The sequence below is a fragment of the Pelobates fuscus genome, chromosome 10 (assembly GCF_036172605.1).
Source record: "Pelobates fuscus isolate aPelFus1 chromosome 10, aPelFus1.pri, whole genome shotgun sequence".
Lineage (NCBI taxonomy): Eukaryota > Metazoa > Chordata > Amphibia > Anura > Pelobatidae > Pelobates > Pelobates fuscus.
In genome coordinates, this window is record NC_086326.1 from 98801492 (window position 1) to 98820203 (window position 18712).

General features: G+C 39.0%; 2 protein-coding genes across 5 annotated transcripts in view; one reads left to right on the plus strand and one right to left on the minus strand.

Moving 5' to 3' along the window:
• AP3M1 (adaptor related protein complex 3 subunit mu 1) overlaps window positions 1-4927 on the plus strand; it is a 47927-nt gene extending 43000 nt beyond the window's left edge. For both annotated transcript variants that reach the window (XM_063434340.1, XM_063434339.1), the window contains exons 9-10: window positions 764-908; window positions 4179-4927. In XM_063434340.1, coding sequence (XP_063290410.1) covers window positions 764-908; window positions 4179-4279 — 246 coding nt within the window. In that variant the 3' untranslated portion in view covers window positions 4280-4927. The remainder of the gene's footprint in view (window positions 1-763; window positions 909-4178) is intronic.
• Window positions 4928-6881: 1954 nt separating this feature from the next.
• The window catches only part of VCL (vinculin), an 81287-nt gene continuing 69456 nt past the window's right edge, over window positions 6882-18712 (minus strand). For 2 of the 3 annotated variants that reach the window (XM_063434278.1, XM_063434277.1), the window contains 4 exons: window positions 17934-18179; window positions 12156-12359; window positions 10670-10774; window positions 6882-8714 (listed from right to left, as the gene is read on the minus strand). In XM_063434278.1, the coding sequence (XP_063290348.1) occupies window positions 8568-8714; window positions 10670-10774; window positions 12156-12359; window positions 17934-18179 (702 nt within the window). In that variant the 3' untranslated portion in view covers window positions 6882-8567. The remainder of the gene's footprint in view (window positions 8715-10669; window positions 10775-12155; window positions 12360-17933; window positions 18180-18712) is intronic. The other variant, XM_063434279.1, reaches the window with a different exon arrangement.

Genomic DNA, 18712 nt, shown 5'->3' on the forward strand with positions numbered 1-18712 from the left:
CGTGTTGCTTAATATTTTCTTTGCTGTTATGTACCTAAAACACAGATTTACCGGCGGTTCTGGTAAATTGCTTGTTAATATAATAATAATGAGCGGCAATGATTTGAATTTAAAAGAGTAACTCCTGCATTCAGGTTATTACGTATCTCACCTAGGTTGATACATACATATTCAAACCTAGGTGAGATTCATTTTATATTGATATACATAACTGCAGGAATCACAATGTGTATGGTGGCCTTGAAACTCCTCTCATGGCAATGTGTTCTGAGCTGTGGTTGCTGGGAATATTTCCACTTTATACGAGCAGCATTTTACAGGTGGCTGCACCACCCCCAGCATGCCACCAAAAACTTGCTGAACTGACTTGTTCAAAAAGGTCTCCGCAGTGGGGGCATTCTACTGCCACGGTCTGTCTATGGCAGGACTCGTGGTGTGCTTGATTTCTTACAGCTATCATTGGCTGAAATAGCCACAGTATCCATCTACTATGGGCCATGCAGTGTGTAATGTCTGTCATAACCAGGAATTATATGGTCACAGTGCTAAAATGTAACTTACTACACTCTTTATTTTAAGCTGAGTAGTGTAGTTTGAAAGTAGGATTCACTATCTGTGAAAGCCCTTCTAGTCGTACCAATGCCTAATTCCTTTTAACTTTGTAAAAGTGGGATAAGAAGCATATCTCCTGATAAAATAAATGTAATTTCCTTTCTATCTAGCTTCTAACCCTTACTGCCTATACGTTTTCTCATTTGACAAGGTGCTGAACTGGGATATTGGCAAGATCCTCCCACAAAAGCTCCCAAACCTTAAAGGAATAGTCTCCTTGCAATCCGGTGTTCCCAAACCAGAAGAAAATCCCAGCCTCAACATTAACTTCAAGATTCAGCAGTTTGCAATATCAGGTAACTAACTGCTATATGCTATAAGGGTTAATGTCATGTACCAGCCACTGTTGTAAACTTTAACAATTCCTTTCTTGACATATCCAAGCAAAATTGTGTGTAGTGTCTGCGCTGTTTAATTTTGGCTGTGAATTATGCACTTGCCTTTGTAAATACTGCAAGTTTGGATTGTTGTCTAGGTGTCCTGTTTTGTGTGTGTACGACTTTGAAAATGTTGCCTTTCACTCAGCAGACCTCCTAATAATCTACCCTAGCAAGCATGTTGCATTTACTCAGTCAGAAATAGGATGAGAATTGGACATTTAGCAATATGAATGTGAAGGGCATAGGCCATGCCGAGCTCAGCTGAATGTGGTGGGAAGTCACTGCTACCATATTAGTATTTTATTCTTACCAAATTATGCTGAGAACTCGGTTGGGATATCTTTGTATGTTTTGTCTTTTTTTTTTTTTTTTGAGGCAAGCTGTGGCTTTCTCATTATAGGACCAAGGGGTTTATACTGATTCTCTGTTACAAAAGCTGAGTAACCGCAAAACCAATTCATGTCAATGCCGTTTTGGAAAACTGTTTAACATTTGAAGGGGAGAAGACCCCAAGAGTTCCAAGCACAATATCTGGTTCATTGACATAAAGTGGTTGTGGTGCCTGGAGTAGTACTTTTAAAGGACCACTCTAGTGCCAGGAAAACATACTCGTTTTCCTGGCACTAGAGTGCCCTGAGGGTGCCCCCACCCTCAGGGTCCCCCTCCCGCCCGGCTCTGGAAAGGGGTTAAATCTTACCTTTTTCCAGCGCTGGGCGGAGAGATCTCCTCCTGCTCTCCTCCTCCGATCCTCCTCTTCTCCTCCCCGTCGGCTGAATGCGCACGCGCGGCAAGAGCTGCGCGCGCATTCAGCCGGTCACATAGGAAAGCATTCATAATGCTTTCCTATGGACGCTTGCGTGCTCTCACTGTGATTTTCACAGTGAGAATCACGCAAGCGCCTCTAGCGGCTGTCAATGAGACAGCCACTAGAGGATTAGGGGGAAGGCTTAACCCATTCATAAACATAGCAGTTTCTCTGAAACTGCTATGTTTATGAAAAAATGGGTTAACCCTAGAAGGACCTGGCAACCAGACCACTTCATTAAGCTGAAGTGGTCTGGGTGCCTAGAGTGGTCCTTTAAAGGAGTACATATTGTAGAAGTAGCCATAATTTAAAATTTTTGCATTGCCTCAAATGTAGAATGTGTTGTTTTTTTGTGTGATTGTGAGTAATAAGATGATCGGTTGCATGGACCTTGCCAAGTGCAACAGTGTGCAAATAAAGTGATATGTCAATACATTCCAATATTTATCTAGCAAAGCACAAGGTGCAGGTACTAGAAGAATAATCTAGGAGCTTGAGAACCACCTGTTGGAGGGTTCTCCTGCCATTTACATCTCGGTAAAGAGTCATGTTGGTCCATTACCCTGTAAACCAGGAGCGTGAAAGAAAGGACCATTGTGTTACTTATTTTGACTATACATTTGCTAGCCCAGTGGGTGAACTTTTATGACATTTCATGTAAAGTTTGTGTACCATGACAATCACACTTTAAAGGGATACTATACGCATCATAACGATGTTCAATTAATGAAGTAGTTTTTGTGTATAGATCATGTCTATGCTCTCTCACTTTAATCACACACAGGAGCCCTATGCGGGGTCTAACGGGGTATTAACAGAGCAGAAGATAAGAATTCTAAATTAAACAGACTGTACAATAGAGAAAGATTAAAGAAGCAGTATAGGGTCAGGAAACCAAACATGTATTCCTGACCCTATAGGGTTTAAACCACCATCCAGCCCCCCTGGGCCCCTCATGCCTCCCTAAATATAGAAATCTTACTTTTTTCCCCACGTCTGGAGCCGCTTGCATTGTCCCTGTTTCCTTTAGACTTGCCCACTGCCATCATCAGAAGTGGTGGGCTGATCCAATCACAATGCTTCCCCATAGGATTGGCTGAGACTGACAAGGAGGCAGATCAGGGGCAGAGCCAACATGATTCAAACACAGCCCTGGCCAATCAGCATCTCCTCAAAGATGAATTGCATCAATGAATCTCTATGAGGAAAGTTTAGTGTCTTCATGCAGAGGGAGGAGATACTGAATGTTTGGATGCATTTTAGGCAGCAATGACCCAGGAACGATCTCTAACAGCCATCTGAGGAGTGGCCAGTTCAGTTATCACTAGGCCGTAATGTAAACACTGCATTTTCTCTGAAAAGACAGTGTTAATAGCAAAAAGCCTGAAGGTAATGATTCTACTCACCAGAACAAATGCAATACGTTTTAGTTGTTCTGGTGACTATAGTGTCCCTTTAACCACTTCCCAACCACAGATGTATAAGGTATGTCCGACAAAAAACTGTCCTTAAGGAGCGTGGACGTATCTGATACGTCCGCGGCTAATTAGAGCGCTGGCAGCCCCCATGATGGCATACCATTTTCCAAAAGTAGACAATCCAAGGTATTGCAAAAGTCCAGTCTTTTTTTAGTAGCCACTTAGTCACAAACACTGGCCAATGTTAGTGTTCATAATGTTTTTTTTTTTTTTGCATTTTTAACACAAACAAATATAAATTCTAAGTTTGGCCAGTGTTTGTGACTTGTGTAGTCCTTCAATGTTCAGCATCTCCACACTCACCATAGAGATGCACGGGGTTAGTGCTGCTCTATGAGGACATGCAGAGTGGAGAGAAAGACGTGCACAGGGATACAGGTAAGAGGAAAGCTTTATTTTATCATTTCTGGAGCTCTTAATCTAAATAGTGGAGGAAGCACTAACATAAGAATACATGTTGGTATTTTTAATGCTAGAATGTTCCTTTTAACATGGAAAGTGAGTGCTTCCTTAACTGTGCCATGTCACTGGCTCCCCGGAATTTTGGGAACCGCACTCTGGGAACCGATACCAAAGAATAAAGTAGGAAGCTCTCATTCTTCAGGTTAATATAGCATTTAGAAGTATATTTACTAAAAAGAGTTGTTGGGATTTGCACATTTTAGACTAAAACAGACTATTTTAAAATATTCTTGTTTTCTGCGCCACTATTTTGGCATGACGTTTAAAATTCCCTGCCCTTTCCAATTTAGTGAGCTCATCTAGTAAAGGATGATTTAGACTAGTGTTTTGTCTACTCTGCTTGGGTGAAAAACATTTGTGAAAGCTGGAATGTGATAATGAAAATGTATAGTACAATTCCAATAGTGGCATGCTCATTACTAAATACTACTCCCTCTGCAGGACTGAAGGTGAATCGCTTGGATATGTACGGGGAGAGATACAAACCTTTCAAGGGAGTTAAGTACCTCACCAAGGCAGGCAAGTTCCAGGTGCGCACATAACGTAAAGCCCATCATATTCCTGCACGGAGAAGAGGACAACATTCAGATCCTGTGTTACCTGTGGCACCATACTTCATACCTGAGCAGGAATGTTATCTGATTTAAACCAGAAAATGCCAAAAGAGAGAACTATGCTATTTCAGGATCCCATAGACATTATGCAGTGCTGAAATATTGTGTTACAGCCAAAAAAATGGTACCAAATATTCTGTAGCAGAGAAAGCAGGCTTCTCCTTATAGCAGTCTGTCTGCCGAGGGCAGCAAATTTACATTGAAGTGCCTGTAGCTAGAAAACTGCCCGAAGCTACAACTGCTGTACTTGTATTACAAGTTTTTCAGAGCCTGCTGTGTACAAGAAACACACCTTTCTTCTTTTCAAATGTCAGATTGCAAGTAGAAACTTGCGTAGCGTACTTGGTTTCAGATCTGTCAAACCTGAGGTTGGTGTAGATTAAATCATTTGAAGCACTTGATTCCTATTGTGCATTACCTGATTTTGTTTAACCCGGTGAAGGACCAAAGTTTTAGAGCGATAACCTCAGCAAGGTTTCCTAGAACTACTCTTACTCTAAATAGGGGGCTCAAAGCCAAAACTGTGTTCATTGCACAGAACGTTGAACTTGAAATGGTTAAAAAGCAAATTACTGATCGTGTACAGGCTCAACCAGCGGTCGTGTCAAATCACTAATTTGTGCATTATATTAACCGTACTGTTTTACTGTACAAATAACTAAATCTAATAGCCGAGTGACTATCACATGTAATGTTTGCAGATACATAATATCTACTTGCCCACAGTCAGTTCCTGTATGATTGGCCTCAGAAAGCATTCGGAATAAATGTTTGTATTGTCAAATACATCAAACATGTCAGCAAAACTGCCACTGCTCTGGTAGTGACAATTCTTCCACCACTGTGCCTGCATGTTTACAGCATTATCAAAAGGCATCCATGAGCCTGCATAGGTCAGTTTCCAAATATGCAAAGTGTGCTTGGGGTATCATCATAGGAAGATGACCTCACCATGAGCCATTCAAGTGCTCAAGGATTTTTTTGCATAGTACTGTATACATGCAGGCAGGGAATGTACACGGCACTATGGGTACATTACAGCCAAACAATGTCAATTAAAAATTGAACAACCTATAGATACCTTTTTAGTTATCTTTCTGGTGATTGGAACTTTTAACTAAATACTGTGTACTGCAACAGTAGGAGATTTGGAGAACAAAAATCAAACTTTGCTTTAGTCACAGGACTACACCCCTCACATGTGACTGTTCCACTTTGAAGGTTTTAAGTAAAGAGCAATTCTGAGGCCAAGTTCTGGAAGTGGAGCAATCAGCAGGGCATTTGTTTTGGTGAGTGATCATTCCATTAGAAAACTGTCCTATAATTTGTTTATACAAAACAGCAGTTACGTAGAAAGAAAAAACTCACTCTAAACCACTACCATCCCAAGGCTGGAGAAAGATGCTTTCAGATACAGCTTCCATCGTGCACAGAGTCATTCCCCAATTCCACTACAGTCTTTATATAAAATGTTTTTGTGTCAATTATCTGGTGCTATCATGCATTTGAATGAAGTGATCAATGTAATCATGTTTCTGTGTAAGGATAAATAGAAAAGGCCAAAGTGTACAAGTCATTGAAACATTGGAGGATATTTATCAAAGTGTTCTGTTGAGGAGGAGCCACCAGTGGGATGTGCCTGCTGGTTCCCATGGTGATTATCCTTTTAGTAATGTGGACCAATTTGTAGAACAAAACATTTTGATAAACCTCTCCCAGAGTGACAAAGGCAAGATAGCTCAACATTAATTTACTCATTAAATGTTGGTTTATATATTAATATATAAAAATATTAATTTGAGAAATGGCTGGTGTTTTTTTTTTTTCTACACGAGTCTAATACGCACTGATTGAATTCTCCATGTCTGAGCATCTTTCAAACACTGATGGTATAATAGAGAGAAAATTGCACAGCCATTATCTTCAGATGGTATCTGAGTGAATTTGGGATACCCACACCCGCTAGAGAGGAAGTAGTCCAATAGTTTATCAAGCTGCATTTTCTTTGAATTAAACGTACCATGAAACATTTTGTTTGTCTAAAGTTACTCTACTGTATTAACACATACCTGAGTACTATCCCTTAGGCGCTCTATTTATTAAAGGAGGGCTGATGTGCAGTGGGTTAATGAGTTCTGCTAGTGCCGTGTTTAAACATGCTTCAAATATTCTAGATATTTGAGCAAATTAGTCTGTCTAAAAATCTTAGAAATTTTCAGGTTAGACAGGAAGTTATATTATTATGGGGGAAATCACGTTGAAAATCACCTGTAATGTGCATGAAGCTTTTTTCCATGAGCGTTTTTTTTTATTTGCTTTAAAGCGAGTTACATCATAATCCAGTTCAGACAAGGTAAAGCCAGGAACATTACACAGGGAAGAGGAGAAATGAAACAATGTTTGGTGGTCCTTCTTTGACAGCTTAAAAGCCATGATTGACAGTGAGCTGTTGAGGCACTCAGGAGGTGTCAATCCTAACTCCCAGTAAATGGCTTGATCAGCAAGTATAGAAACACAAGCAGAAATCTGATATTGTACAAATAATTTTTATTTCTTTTTAATGACTGAACAAAATAAGGCTGAATCAGAGCCCATGCAACGTAACATTGCTGTGTGTGTGTGTGTGTAGATACCCAAGAGCAGGTCTTGCACTGCCCTCTGGCTGCAGGGAGGCTTGCTAATTGATTAATCAAAGTGTCAACCTCATGCTGCTTTACACTTAGACCTATTCTGCAGCAAGTGGGCTTGCAAATACAATATCCATTCCTGTTTACACTTTGATGGCTCTGCACAAATCAAAAAAATAAAACAAGTCTTTGGCTTAACTAATAAGTTTTCATGGGATAAAAAGGCATTATGGCATTTTAATGGAAGTTAACCAGCCTTCACTTTGTAAACCAGAACTGTACAACAATGCAAGTGGCAAGGTAAAGATGATATGTATGATCCTAAAATTCAGGCCATAACATCGGTATCAAAATGTTCTTCACACTCACTGCAGTTCTCTAGGTCAGCTGGTAAAAGACACCTCAAAAAGATGTCTTGCTGGAAGATTAGAGCGTAGAAGGCAACTTAAGGAAAAACATTCTTAATGAGGAGTTCATTACAGTGAACATAACATACAAACTTCTGATATGGACCCTTGAAGACATGTAGGAGCTGGTACTGATCAAACCTTATAGGCTCTTATTTTCCCCAAATCTCCATTTGTCACGGAAGAGGTTTTAAAAGTTGGTGCCAGCAGTTTAGTGCATTAATGAGCTTATAAAGGATGAAGATAAGTTTCAAAGAAATGCTGTTGCACGTAGTGTTAGTATTTGTTATGATCAATTTACAGCCCAATAGAGTTGGTTATCTTTCCCAATAATAAAAAAAATATATAGATTAACACTACTAATTTGTTCTCAAAAGGGGTTCCTTTGAAAAAAACAAAACAAAGCTTTCATATAACAGCAGCATCCAACTGCAATTTTTAAATTAATAGTTAAAACGTTTCCAGATGTGGTCTGAGACCACTTGTGTGGACAGGTAGGCTAGGCATGGCCTACAGGTACGTAGGTATGATTTTAACATGCAATGTAGAATTGGGGACATCAGAATACATTCAAATTATTGCTCTCCTAATGAAAAGGACACTTCATTAATATTTACGATGAGAAAACATTTGTCATCTGCAATGTGTGTGATCAAGGTACTGTACCACACAGTCACATCATCCAACGAGGAAGGGGGTGAACATGCAAAAATAAGGAATCCTATGCCATAAAAACAAGTTTAGTGTTTCATATTTTAAAGTGAAGCCTGCTTTAATATATTACTAACAGGCAGTGCTCAGCAGAATAAGGAGGCAGTGCAGTGGCTGTGTCTGAGCATGAAATGGTAACAAACGTCAGATTGAGTAATGCCGACTGACGTACGGTGAGCCAGTCTCTCTCAGCTGAGAATTAACTCTGTTGGTTTTGAATGAGAGATTGACAATGCAGCCCATTAAAAGCAAAAAAATAATAGGAAGAAGGGTGGTTCAGGCAACCCAAAGAAGAGCCTACATAATGTTAGACAAACTTATAACATAGAAAAACCAATATGTCTAATGACCGTGTGGCTCATTTAAAAAGCAGCCGTGATGTACTTCATCAGTGATACATTTTGTATTGTGTACAAGGAAGGTATTAGTGTGCTTTGTACAGAAGGAGAGGAGTTGGAGATCCTGTTTGAGTTACTGGTACCATGGGGTTTTTCGGGCCCAACGAAGAGTGAAACCAGCATCTGTACGGATCTTAATGGACGCGGCTTCAGCTTCTCTCACCGTCTCTTTCACAGACTGCATGAGGTTCTGCGCATTATGGACGAGCATTTCTGTAGCCTGGAAAAGCAATTTAAAAAGAAAACCAGACGTTAAGGGCCCGGTCACCTCATTTTTCATGTGATGCTTTTTCTTTTAAATGTATTAAAATATAGCAAATGCCATCACAATCCAAGCACACATTACAACTGAGATTTATCAAAGTGTTGCACAGAGTTTGTGCTTTTTCTGGGGCTAATTACTAAATCTGGAGTTAGGCACCAAAAGCAACAGATTTACCAATCAGTCCATCTGTTTCTCTACCAGACAAGTTTTCTTTCACTTTTTTTTCCTCCACTAAATTTTGTTGTCTTTTTCACCATCCACCATCTCTAGCTCAAGTGACAATCTTGTCTGTGGAACACATCATGTGTTCCACAATCAGTTGGTCATGTGGGAATGCTGCACACATACATTTGCGTTCCAATAGCTGTAGTTCAAGTCCTCTTTATAACCACAAGTCTTTATGGACACAAAAGTGCCTAAAAAGTATACTTAAGTGTCTATGTGGACACAAATTGCAAACATACTGAAAAGAGCGGCATCACGAAATGGTGAAATGGACGGTGCGCATTCCAAAAATACCAGAGAACGTCACGGCACAAGATGACCTCATCACGCCCTGAAGATCGATGGAACGCATCGTGCATTCCACTGACTAGAAAAAAGTCCTGGGTAGCCTAAATAAGAGCTATTTAAAGACCCTCACCACTGACTTACTTTATTCTGCAAAACCCCAACTGAAGAAGCCAAGAGACAGGCGAAAAGCATTTTGGGAGACTATTATATAAAGGAATTTGCACCCAATTGGGTATTTTTACTTTTATTTCACATTTCCTTTTTTTTTATTTTATTTTGATTTTCCTAATAAATGGTTTATTGATTCCAGTCTTCCATCAAGCAAAAAACATCGACCAATGCCAACTAAAGGAACCAGAAAAGAGCACTGGATCTCCCCAAAGATCCTAAGGCGCTAACCACCAGAGCAGAGTGTCCGTTTGGCTATACTTTTGTGAGTTAGAAATGCTACTTCTTTTAACACTTATATTAAATATATTAAATGTATCTGCACTATTTTGTTTCTCTGTTATATATTACAGACCGTCAAGACACGCGTGTATTTTTCACACTGATCGTATTTTTCTATGCTCCACCCCAGTGTGTTTTAAAAGTGTGGCTTAAGGGGATCCCCCACGGGAGTGTCTAGAGCATATATACCATTAACACTGTGGATCTTGTTTTGTAGTTTAGGTTTAATTACTATTCTACTTTAAATGTTTTTGCTGGATATGCTACAGCCAAACCTGCCCTGGCACCTTTAATGAACACTCTAAACACCATAACCACTACAAAGTGATGTAGTGGTTATGGTGCCGAGAGTATCTCCTCAATGTAAGCAAACTGTTCAGTAACAGTTTGTCCATCGGGTGCAGCCTACTCTCAGCCATGAACTAAGCCCGTTCTCCTGAAGACTGAGTGGTGGCAAGTAGCAGCACCCAGTGGGCTACTTACAATGGGGTTATAGTGCTATAGTGGTTATGGTGCTTGGAGTGTTCTTTTAAACACCCGGCACCCCTGCCCCACATATCCTATCCGGTTAAGAAATATAATAGTGGGTTTAAATGTTTACAATTACAGTTGGGGGGTTTTCTGGTCCATTTTCATTGAAAATGTAAATGAAAAACTTTACTAAAATAAACATCTAAGCTCATTTGCAAGTGTCCGATTACTCATTGGACCCTCACTATATGTACATTTAACTTTTCAGGGTTCAGCAAATCACAGCCATTTCTGATGGGTCAATGATCATGAATAGGTTATTAAGTTCTTACAGAATTTAACATTAAACATTCATTTTTATAGAAAAATGAGGACTCAGAACTCTTATTGAGTAACTTAGTGTTACACTGCAGGGTACATTTATATAGACACTTTATACAGTTGGCATGTTCTCACACAAAACCCCCCTCTCATACCTGCTCAGATTCCTCATCGCTGATGTTGGTTCGTCCCAGCATGGTGGCTTTGACAGTACTGAGGATCTTCAGTTGGGTACTTATGGTTGGAATTCTTTCACAAACCTAAGGAAGGATATGTACAACATTCAATAAAGTGCTTGAAAGAGCGAGGACAAGACTTTGCAGAGAGGAAGCTTTGCTGTGCTCGAATTCAGTATTTTTCAAGCTTTTACGGAGAAGTACCCATGCAGGTCTAAAAATAATCCTTAAGTAACCCTGCCTCGAGCAAGTCATTTCTATTGATTTAAATTCCAAATGAAAAGTGTAGTCACTGATATTTAACCAAATTCCATTTGGAAGAACAAATGTAGTGGTTATGGTACTTTGAGTGTTCTTTTAACACATTAGTATAAAAATATATAATATATATCTATCAATCAAACATGCACAAGCTTATAGCGATGCAATCAATGAATAAAATATTTGTGGTCAAGTTAAGACCATAGTAATAGTATACATTAATGTGTGTGTGTGTGTGTGTGTGTGTGATATATATATATATATATATATATATATATATATATATATATATGTGTGTATATATATATATATATATCACACACACACACACACACATTAATGTATACTATTACTATGGTCTTAACTTGACCACAAATATTTTATTCATTGATTGCATCGCTATAAGCTTGTGCAGGTTTGTTCCCACAGATTACATCCATCTCAATGGTATGTGAAAATACTAAGATTCTTTTATACTTTAATTGCCCCAATGATAATGAAAATATTTGTTTATATAGTGTCTGAAGAGTCAAGGAATGTGTTTACTGACAGTGGCAATAAAACCATAAAAGATGATATCCTAAGAAGGCATGTCATTTATAAGAAATAGCCCAGATGTTTTTAAGAGTTAAATTAAATGTATCCTTTTTCAACAGCGCCCCTACAGGTAGTAGTAGGAATTTCATAGAGATATATTAGAGGGGAATTACATCACAGTGTAGGTGTGGAGAAACTCTACCCAAAAAAAAAAAAAAATGATGGGGGTTATGATAAGTTTACTTCAAAATACATATTACTTTACACCTTCAACAGATTTTTAAAATTAAGGACTACATCTGAATGTATTGACAACCTCCCCAATAAAACTACAACAACAACCACTTATGCACACACCTGTACAGATATACAACTCATATTTGTTAAGTGTATAAAAGTGTATAATGTAGGTCATTTGTTTGAACGCACTCTCAAACACAAATTCACATATTTAGAGAGACACAGTCTTTGTTGGAGAATACTGTACTAGAAGGATGGAGAGCCACCTCTCACCCAGCGCAGTGTTAAGAAGCAGATTTACAATATTCAAATTAGTCCCCCACATCAGAACCTGTTGCCCTTTGCCTAGTTGTCACTGACTGATCATCAAGCCCTTTATAAGACCACTTTATTATAACTATTTCATCAAGCAGTCACCATTTCCTACCTGTAGCAAATTAGTTCGGATTCTCTTGTCCGTGCACTGCTTGGCCACTTCTTTAGCCAGCCGAGTCACTTCATCGGAGGCCTTGGCGATGTCCTTAGCGCACTGGATCAGGGCTCGCTTGTTTCCACTGCCGCCTCTCACTAACTTAGACATCTCTGCCATCAGTAAAGCCATACGTTTTGCTGCTGCAATGATGTCATTACCCTGTAGAGTGAATACAAAAAAAAGCTAATGACATGAGACATAGGTTGATCGCTCCCATCACAACTCCCATTAACTATATCCCTGAATGATGTTCGTGTGCACAATATAAATATAAACTGTCTTATCTATACTATTAATGCTTCTTCAGACAGTCTTATCTGTAGGTGATATATATATATATATATATATAAAAATTATACTTTGTAGAAAACTGCACACATTATGAAATTTCCTCTCATTAATAGAGGATTTCCTGTACATCTCTCAGTTATTGGTTAAGTTGCAGAGAGATATAGTATAAATACATTACTTCTTATTTGACAAAAAACAGACTAGGAAGATCTGTTTGTTTATAATGCCAAGTCTACACTATATGCATTCATTTTATGGTCATGCTCGAATTTAGCCCTACATTGGTACCTTATACACAGTTTCAATATTGCACGATTTAAACAATCAGTACATTAATAAAATAAAGAAGTTTCCAGGGATCTTGTCACATGGCTTGGTGGAAGGACCAGACTCAAACAAGAGTGCGAGGCTTTCAGGCCTGGAAAGGACTGTGAACTGCTTAGCAATGCAGAACACCCTCTTCAGGCCTCATTAGGTTAGCCTGTGATATTGAACGCTGTAAATGAAGGGCAAACAGGCTTGAAGTGATGTGTGCAGGGTTATGGATGCTGAAAACTGAACACACAGGTTGCTGTACATATACATTTATAAAAAACAAATTACGCACAACAGTCTTCACTACAAGGCACGAACAGAGCCGCACAGGTCCAGCATGCGGCCAGACTCTGCACTGCATAAGCGGGCTGTGGGTTAGTACGGAACACAACGCCACGTCATGCACCATTGTCAACGGTTAGTGAGTCAACTTTTGAAAAGTCGAATGGCAGAGTGTGTACGATGACGTTCATGGAAAGATTCGTATCGAGCAACAATATCAAGCATCAAAATAAATAAAATTACAACCCCATCATGTGAGGGCCATTGCAATCTTCTTATGAAAATCGTTTCTGTGTAGCCCGACAAATCCATTAAGATATGTACTGGAACACACTCATAAAATAAAATAAATGCTAAATACAACAATTAATTTGCTTGGGAGAAAACCTACAGCATAGAAAGCAATGCTTCATTTCAAATAGATTTTATAGAAAAGATCATGTTATTTTACTCCAGCCAATTTAACTGCCTTGGTGACCCTAATGGAAGTGTGACCAGGAAATGCACAGAGGAGCATAAACTGTCCTGATTTGCTTAACACATGGCAGTCAACCAGATTACACCGTTTATGTCAAACTGGCCAGTGAGGTTTTTTTGTTTTTTTTTTTCCCTTCCATATCTGACAAATGTTGAAAGCGGCACGGTCATGCCGAACTTACCTTTCTCCTATCGTTTCTGAGAGAGCAAGAGAAGAAGAATCAATAGGAGAAAGGTAAGTTTGGCACGACGGTGCAGCTTTAAAGCTTTAGTATTTTTAATGGAAACTTGTACCAAAATTCTAAACTATGACTGCTAATCCTTACACGGGGGACAACTACCAAGATGGGAGCTATATTTTAGCAATTCAGGTTGCATTCACCTAAATTGTAGGCAGGATATAAAATACAAGCATGGTTATTATAACAATAAATCTACCAAATGTATGATATACATACACATACAATCTACATATGTCAAGTAATTTAAAATTTAGCTAGACTTACGCCCTACCAAAACAAGTAGATTATTAAAAAAAATCCTACAATAGAAATAAAAACTTTGGTTAACGTCACTCAATCTTACATCACAGGATGTCTTAGAAGACTGGCTGTTACCTTTGGTTTCCAATTTTGGTCATTGCTGCATCTTTTAGTTAACACTATTGCAGCAAACAAGGAATGTGTGTGTCAGGCTATACAGACAGCAGGAAACCACATGACAACTACTTTCATCCCATCACCAAATTGACAAGAAAGTCAAGACTGTTTCCTTACATTTTAACTAATTTAAATGTTAGAGAGTCAACATTTATAAACTGTTACAAGTACCTAGTCCAGATACAGTATTACACCAAAGTATAGTTGAATACATATGGATATAAATTTATAGATGTACAGAATGGAAAAACGTATCTCAGGGAATACATCACAAGACAATGAAGCAGAGGTAGCTCCAGTGTCCTGAAATGCTGAATAGGTCTCCACTGTCACACTTAACTTTACTGTCCTTTTAATTAGAGAATTATAAATCATAAAACAGGCAACGTTGGGTTTGTCACGGGCATCAAAGAAGAGACAAATAAAAGGGAGTTAGGTCACATATGTTTAAACATTAAATAAAAGGGGGAATTTTTTTAAATATTCTGCTCTCTTGTGTGAGTTTCCTTTTCATACATTTTTTATAGAACTTTACAAGATTTCTTTGGACAGGAAAAATGTACCTTATTAACGAACTTTTCCCCCTTTTTTTTTTCCCCTATCTTTCCGAACACCGGCTGATACTTTTGTTTCAGGTCGCCACATCAGTAGGGCCAGTAAATAATGACACATTACAGTTGTAAATATTTGCCAACACAAAGAAAAAAACTAAGTTTGTTAATATAGGGGTCTTCTTATTTTGCCTTTTAAAATCTCAAACGTAGGTAGGAGCTTCACAAAGTGGATTACTGAGGTTTCAGATTATCTGCCGTAGAGGCAATCTTCACAGCAGGTTTTATCTTCAGAGGTAAACCATAACATATCAGATCATATCCATATAATAACCACCATTCCAGACCCATCCACTCTCACATACATAAAGCAATTCCAAAACATTCTGTCATTCCAAGCCATGCTGCTTTTATCGGTGGAAGCCAACATACTAAACATGTGATACAAGAATAGCAGCAGAGGACACTGGGATACGGACATAAATACACCCTCTTGACTCTCTCTTTAATGCAGGCCTACAAGAGTTTGGTGATACGGGAGGGTAACCTGTATATTTGTCAAACAAGGTTGTATGTACAAGGGTTGACAAATGGTCACTCAATAATGTCTTCCCAGTTGCAGTTGGAGTAAGGCTCCCACTAGATCAACCATACAGAACCTATCCACAAACATCCTGAATGCAATTGATTGCCTATACACATCCGTCTAGGTGGAGTAGTATAGAGTGGTATGAACAGTCTGTATTAATTGAATTTTCATCTGGTAATCAACCACTTTAAACAAACAGCATTACAGGACCACAACATTACTTCAAACTTTCTTTTAGCTACTAAAAAGGCAGACCCCCAGAAGAGCTCTGGATAATTATGATATTCAAGGGTATGTCAGATGGGCAGATTTGGAAAAGATGGATATAACATATCTGCTATGCTGTCTGGGTTTGTTTTGATCTAATTGACACTCCAGGTACCAAAACTACAGACACCCAGCTAACTTCATTTTATTGAAATGGTTTGGGTGCACTACCTTTGTCTGTTTAACCCTGCATTGTAAAACACTGCATTTTAAAAAAAAATTTTTTTTTAGAATCTGCAATGCTTGCATTGCAGTGTTAACTCCATCTCTCTCCAGCACTTCCTGGGTCCTACTATGTGAAAGAATGTTGGACATCCTCAGGCTTTACATAAGGACATCTAATGTCTTCAAATTTCCAATAGGAAAGCATTGGTTTAATTGATTTCCAATTTATAAGCTTCAATATGTACACAAACATGAGGATTAGGTTCCATGGGGGAGGAGAAGACATAGCCACCAGCACCGAAGGACCCTCAGTGCTGGAAAGAGACTAGTGAAAAAAAGTATGTTTTAAAAAAAAAAAAAAACGATTTCATCACCAAACCGTGCAGGGGACCCATTCACAATCCTATTGTTACTACTCATTTAACCATCCAAGCAGGCTTTAACAATACTATACAGATAAGAGAATTTGCAGTGGAATGGAGTAGGGTCAACAGCTCAGATAACACTGATCTTTAAATTGGCTGAGTTCTGCTGTTTGCCTTACAATAGGAAAGATGTTTTGTGAAAAGGGGAGTTGTGACCAAGGGGGTGGGTATATCCTGAAGAAAGCTGGGGTGGAGTTAAACACGAAAGACTAGGAGAAAACCACAGCCTGAATACGAGGCCAAAACCTATCAAATGCACTTAAACTGTGTAGGTGACAAGAGTGTTCCTTTAAACCTTAGAGGCAAGTTAAACGGCAAATTTAGATAAAATACAGCTAAACGTGTATTTTCTAGTTCTCATACCATCCTCATGCCATCAACCAAAACAGGATGAGAAATCTAGTGGAAGAAATAATGATGTCAGGTCGGTGACAAGTAATAAGATGTTACTGCTCCCACTGACATCATTTTAGAAATAACATTCAGCCAATCAGTAGGAGAAGGTTATTGAATTTTAAAGGGACACTATAGTCACCTGAACAACTTTAGCTTAATGAAGCAGTTTTGGTGTATAGAACATGCCCCTGCATCCTCACTGCTCAATCCTCTGCCATTTAGGAGTTAAATCCCTTTGTTTATGAACCTTAGTCACACCTCCCTGCATGTGACTTGCACAGCCTTCCATAAACACTTCCTGTAAAGAGAGCCCTATTTAGGCTTTCTTTATTGCAAGTTCTGTTTAATTAAGATTTTCTTATCCCCTGCTATGTTAATAGCTTGCTAGACCCTGCAAGAGCCTCCTGTATGTGATTAAAGTTCAATTTAGAGATTGAGATACAATTGTTTAAGGTAAATTACATCTGTTTGAAAGTGAAACCAGTTATTTTTTCATGCAAGCTCTGTCAATCATAGCCAGGGGAGGTGCGGCTAGGGCTGCATAAACAGAAACAAATTAATTTAACTCCTAAATGACAGTGAATTGAGCAGTGAAATTGCAGGGGAATGATCTATACACTAAAACTGCTTTATTTAGCTAAAGTAATTTAGGTGACTGTAGTGTTCCTTTAAGTAAAGAGAGAGTCAAGAATCATTACCCTTCAATACTGAGGAAACCTGATATAAGCAATCTGGTGCAGACTTCCTTTGATGTCAGGATTCCTTTTTAACCGGAGTCAACTTATGATAAATAATAAAACAAATAAAAGTAGTAAAAAAATACATCAGTCAGGATAGCAAACCTTTCAATGCCGTCCTGTAATATACATTTTCTATAATTACTCCGCTTATAAAGGAAGGAGACATGTTGCCACCTTAGTCAGATGTATTCAATGGGTAAAATAAAAGTAGAAATCCAGATTAAAGAAACAAAATGCGGTGTACCACCATGGACACTAACTGCTGTCAAAGAAGACTAAATATTTAGTGTGTGGAAATGTGTTGATGTCATACAAGTTATTCCTACTTCCCAAGAGACTAAAACAATGACAACACTGAACAACTGGCCCATTACATATTGATACACAAAACAAACACAAGCTGATATCGGCAGACTTTTGAAGCCATTCAAGCCGGCATGATTAAACAAAACAAGGCACTCAGCGAGACTGTCAGCCCGGCTCATTGGGGAGGCGCAAACCGTGTCATGGATGGAAGGAGGAGGGTGGGATGCACATGGCATGGTGGAGGATGCATAGTTGGTAACCGTAGAGTACCTTACTGGACCATTTGGTAGCTTCTCGATGTAAAGACTGAGCGGCGGCCAGCATTGACTGGTTAACAGGCTGCCCCTCAGGCACTAAGAGCAGCTCTGGCTCATAATCATCTTCAATGTCAGAGGAGAGGGCGAATTCCACTGACGCCTCCTCCTCCTCCTCCTCCTCTTCCTCACGCTCCTGCTCTACCTCAGACACAACGGCTTCTCTACTCTGCGGAGCAGGAGGAGCAGGGCTTCCAGGTGACTGGGGAGGGAGGGATCAGGGTAAAGAGATAAGGGGAACAGGGTTAGTATCAGAAGCAGAGGCGGGGTAGGAGGGCAAAAGGTTCAGCTGCACTAGAAGCAATGTCGTGTGTCTGTGGGTTCACAAACTAGTTAAACCTTTGAAATTTTAATTATCAGAGAACAAAATAAATTCAGTGGATGTAAAAAAAATAAGTTAAAGTTCAAGATATTAGGCATAATTGGTGTCAGAAGGCCTCCTACAAAACTGATGGTTAGCCCTTCTCATACCAAGAAGAGTTATGTTAAGTCAAATGCAAACATACCTTTTGTTAAAATACCAAGAGAATTCGAAACAAAATTATGACATGGGCATTTTTTTGGTTGTGAAAAACTCATATCCCCTATAATTAGAAACATGCAAGGTACCAATACCAGAAGAAAGGCAGGAATTTAAAGAAACATAATTAACTATTTCAGAGAGTGGACTGTCAACTACATTTAATTTAGATTGAAAGACTCTTTAGGGCAATGGCAGCTAACCCTGGCAACCAC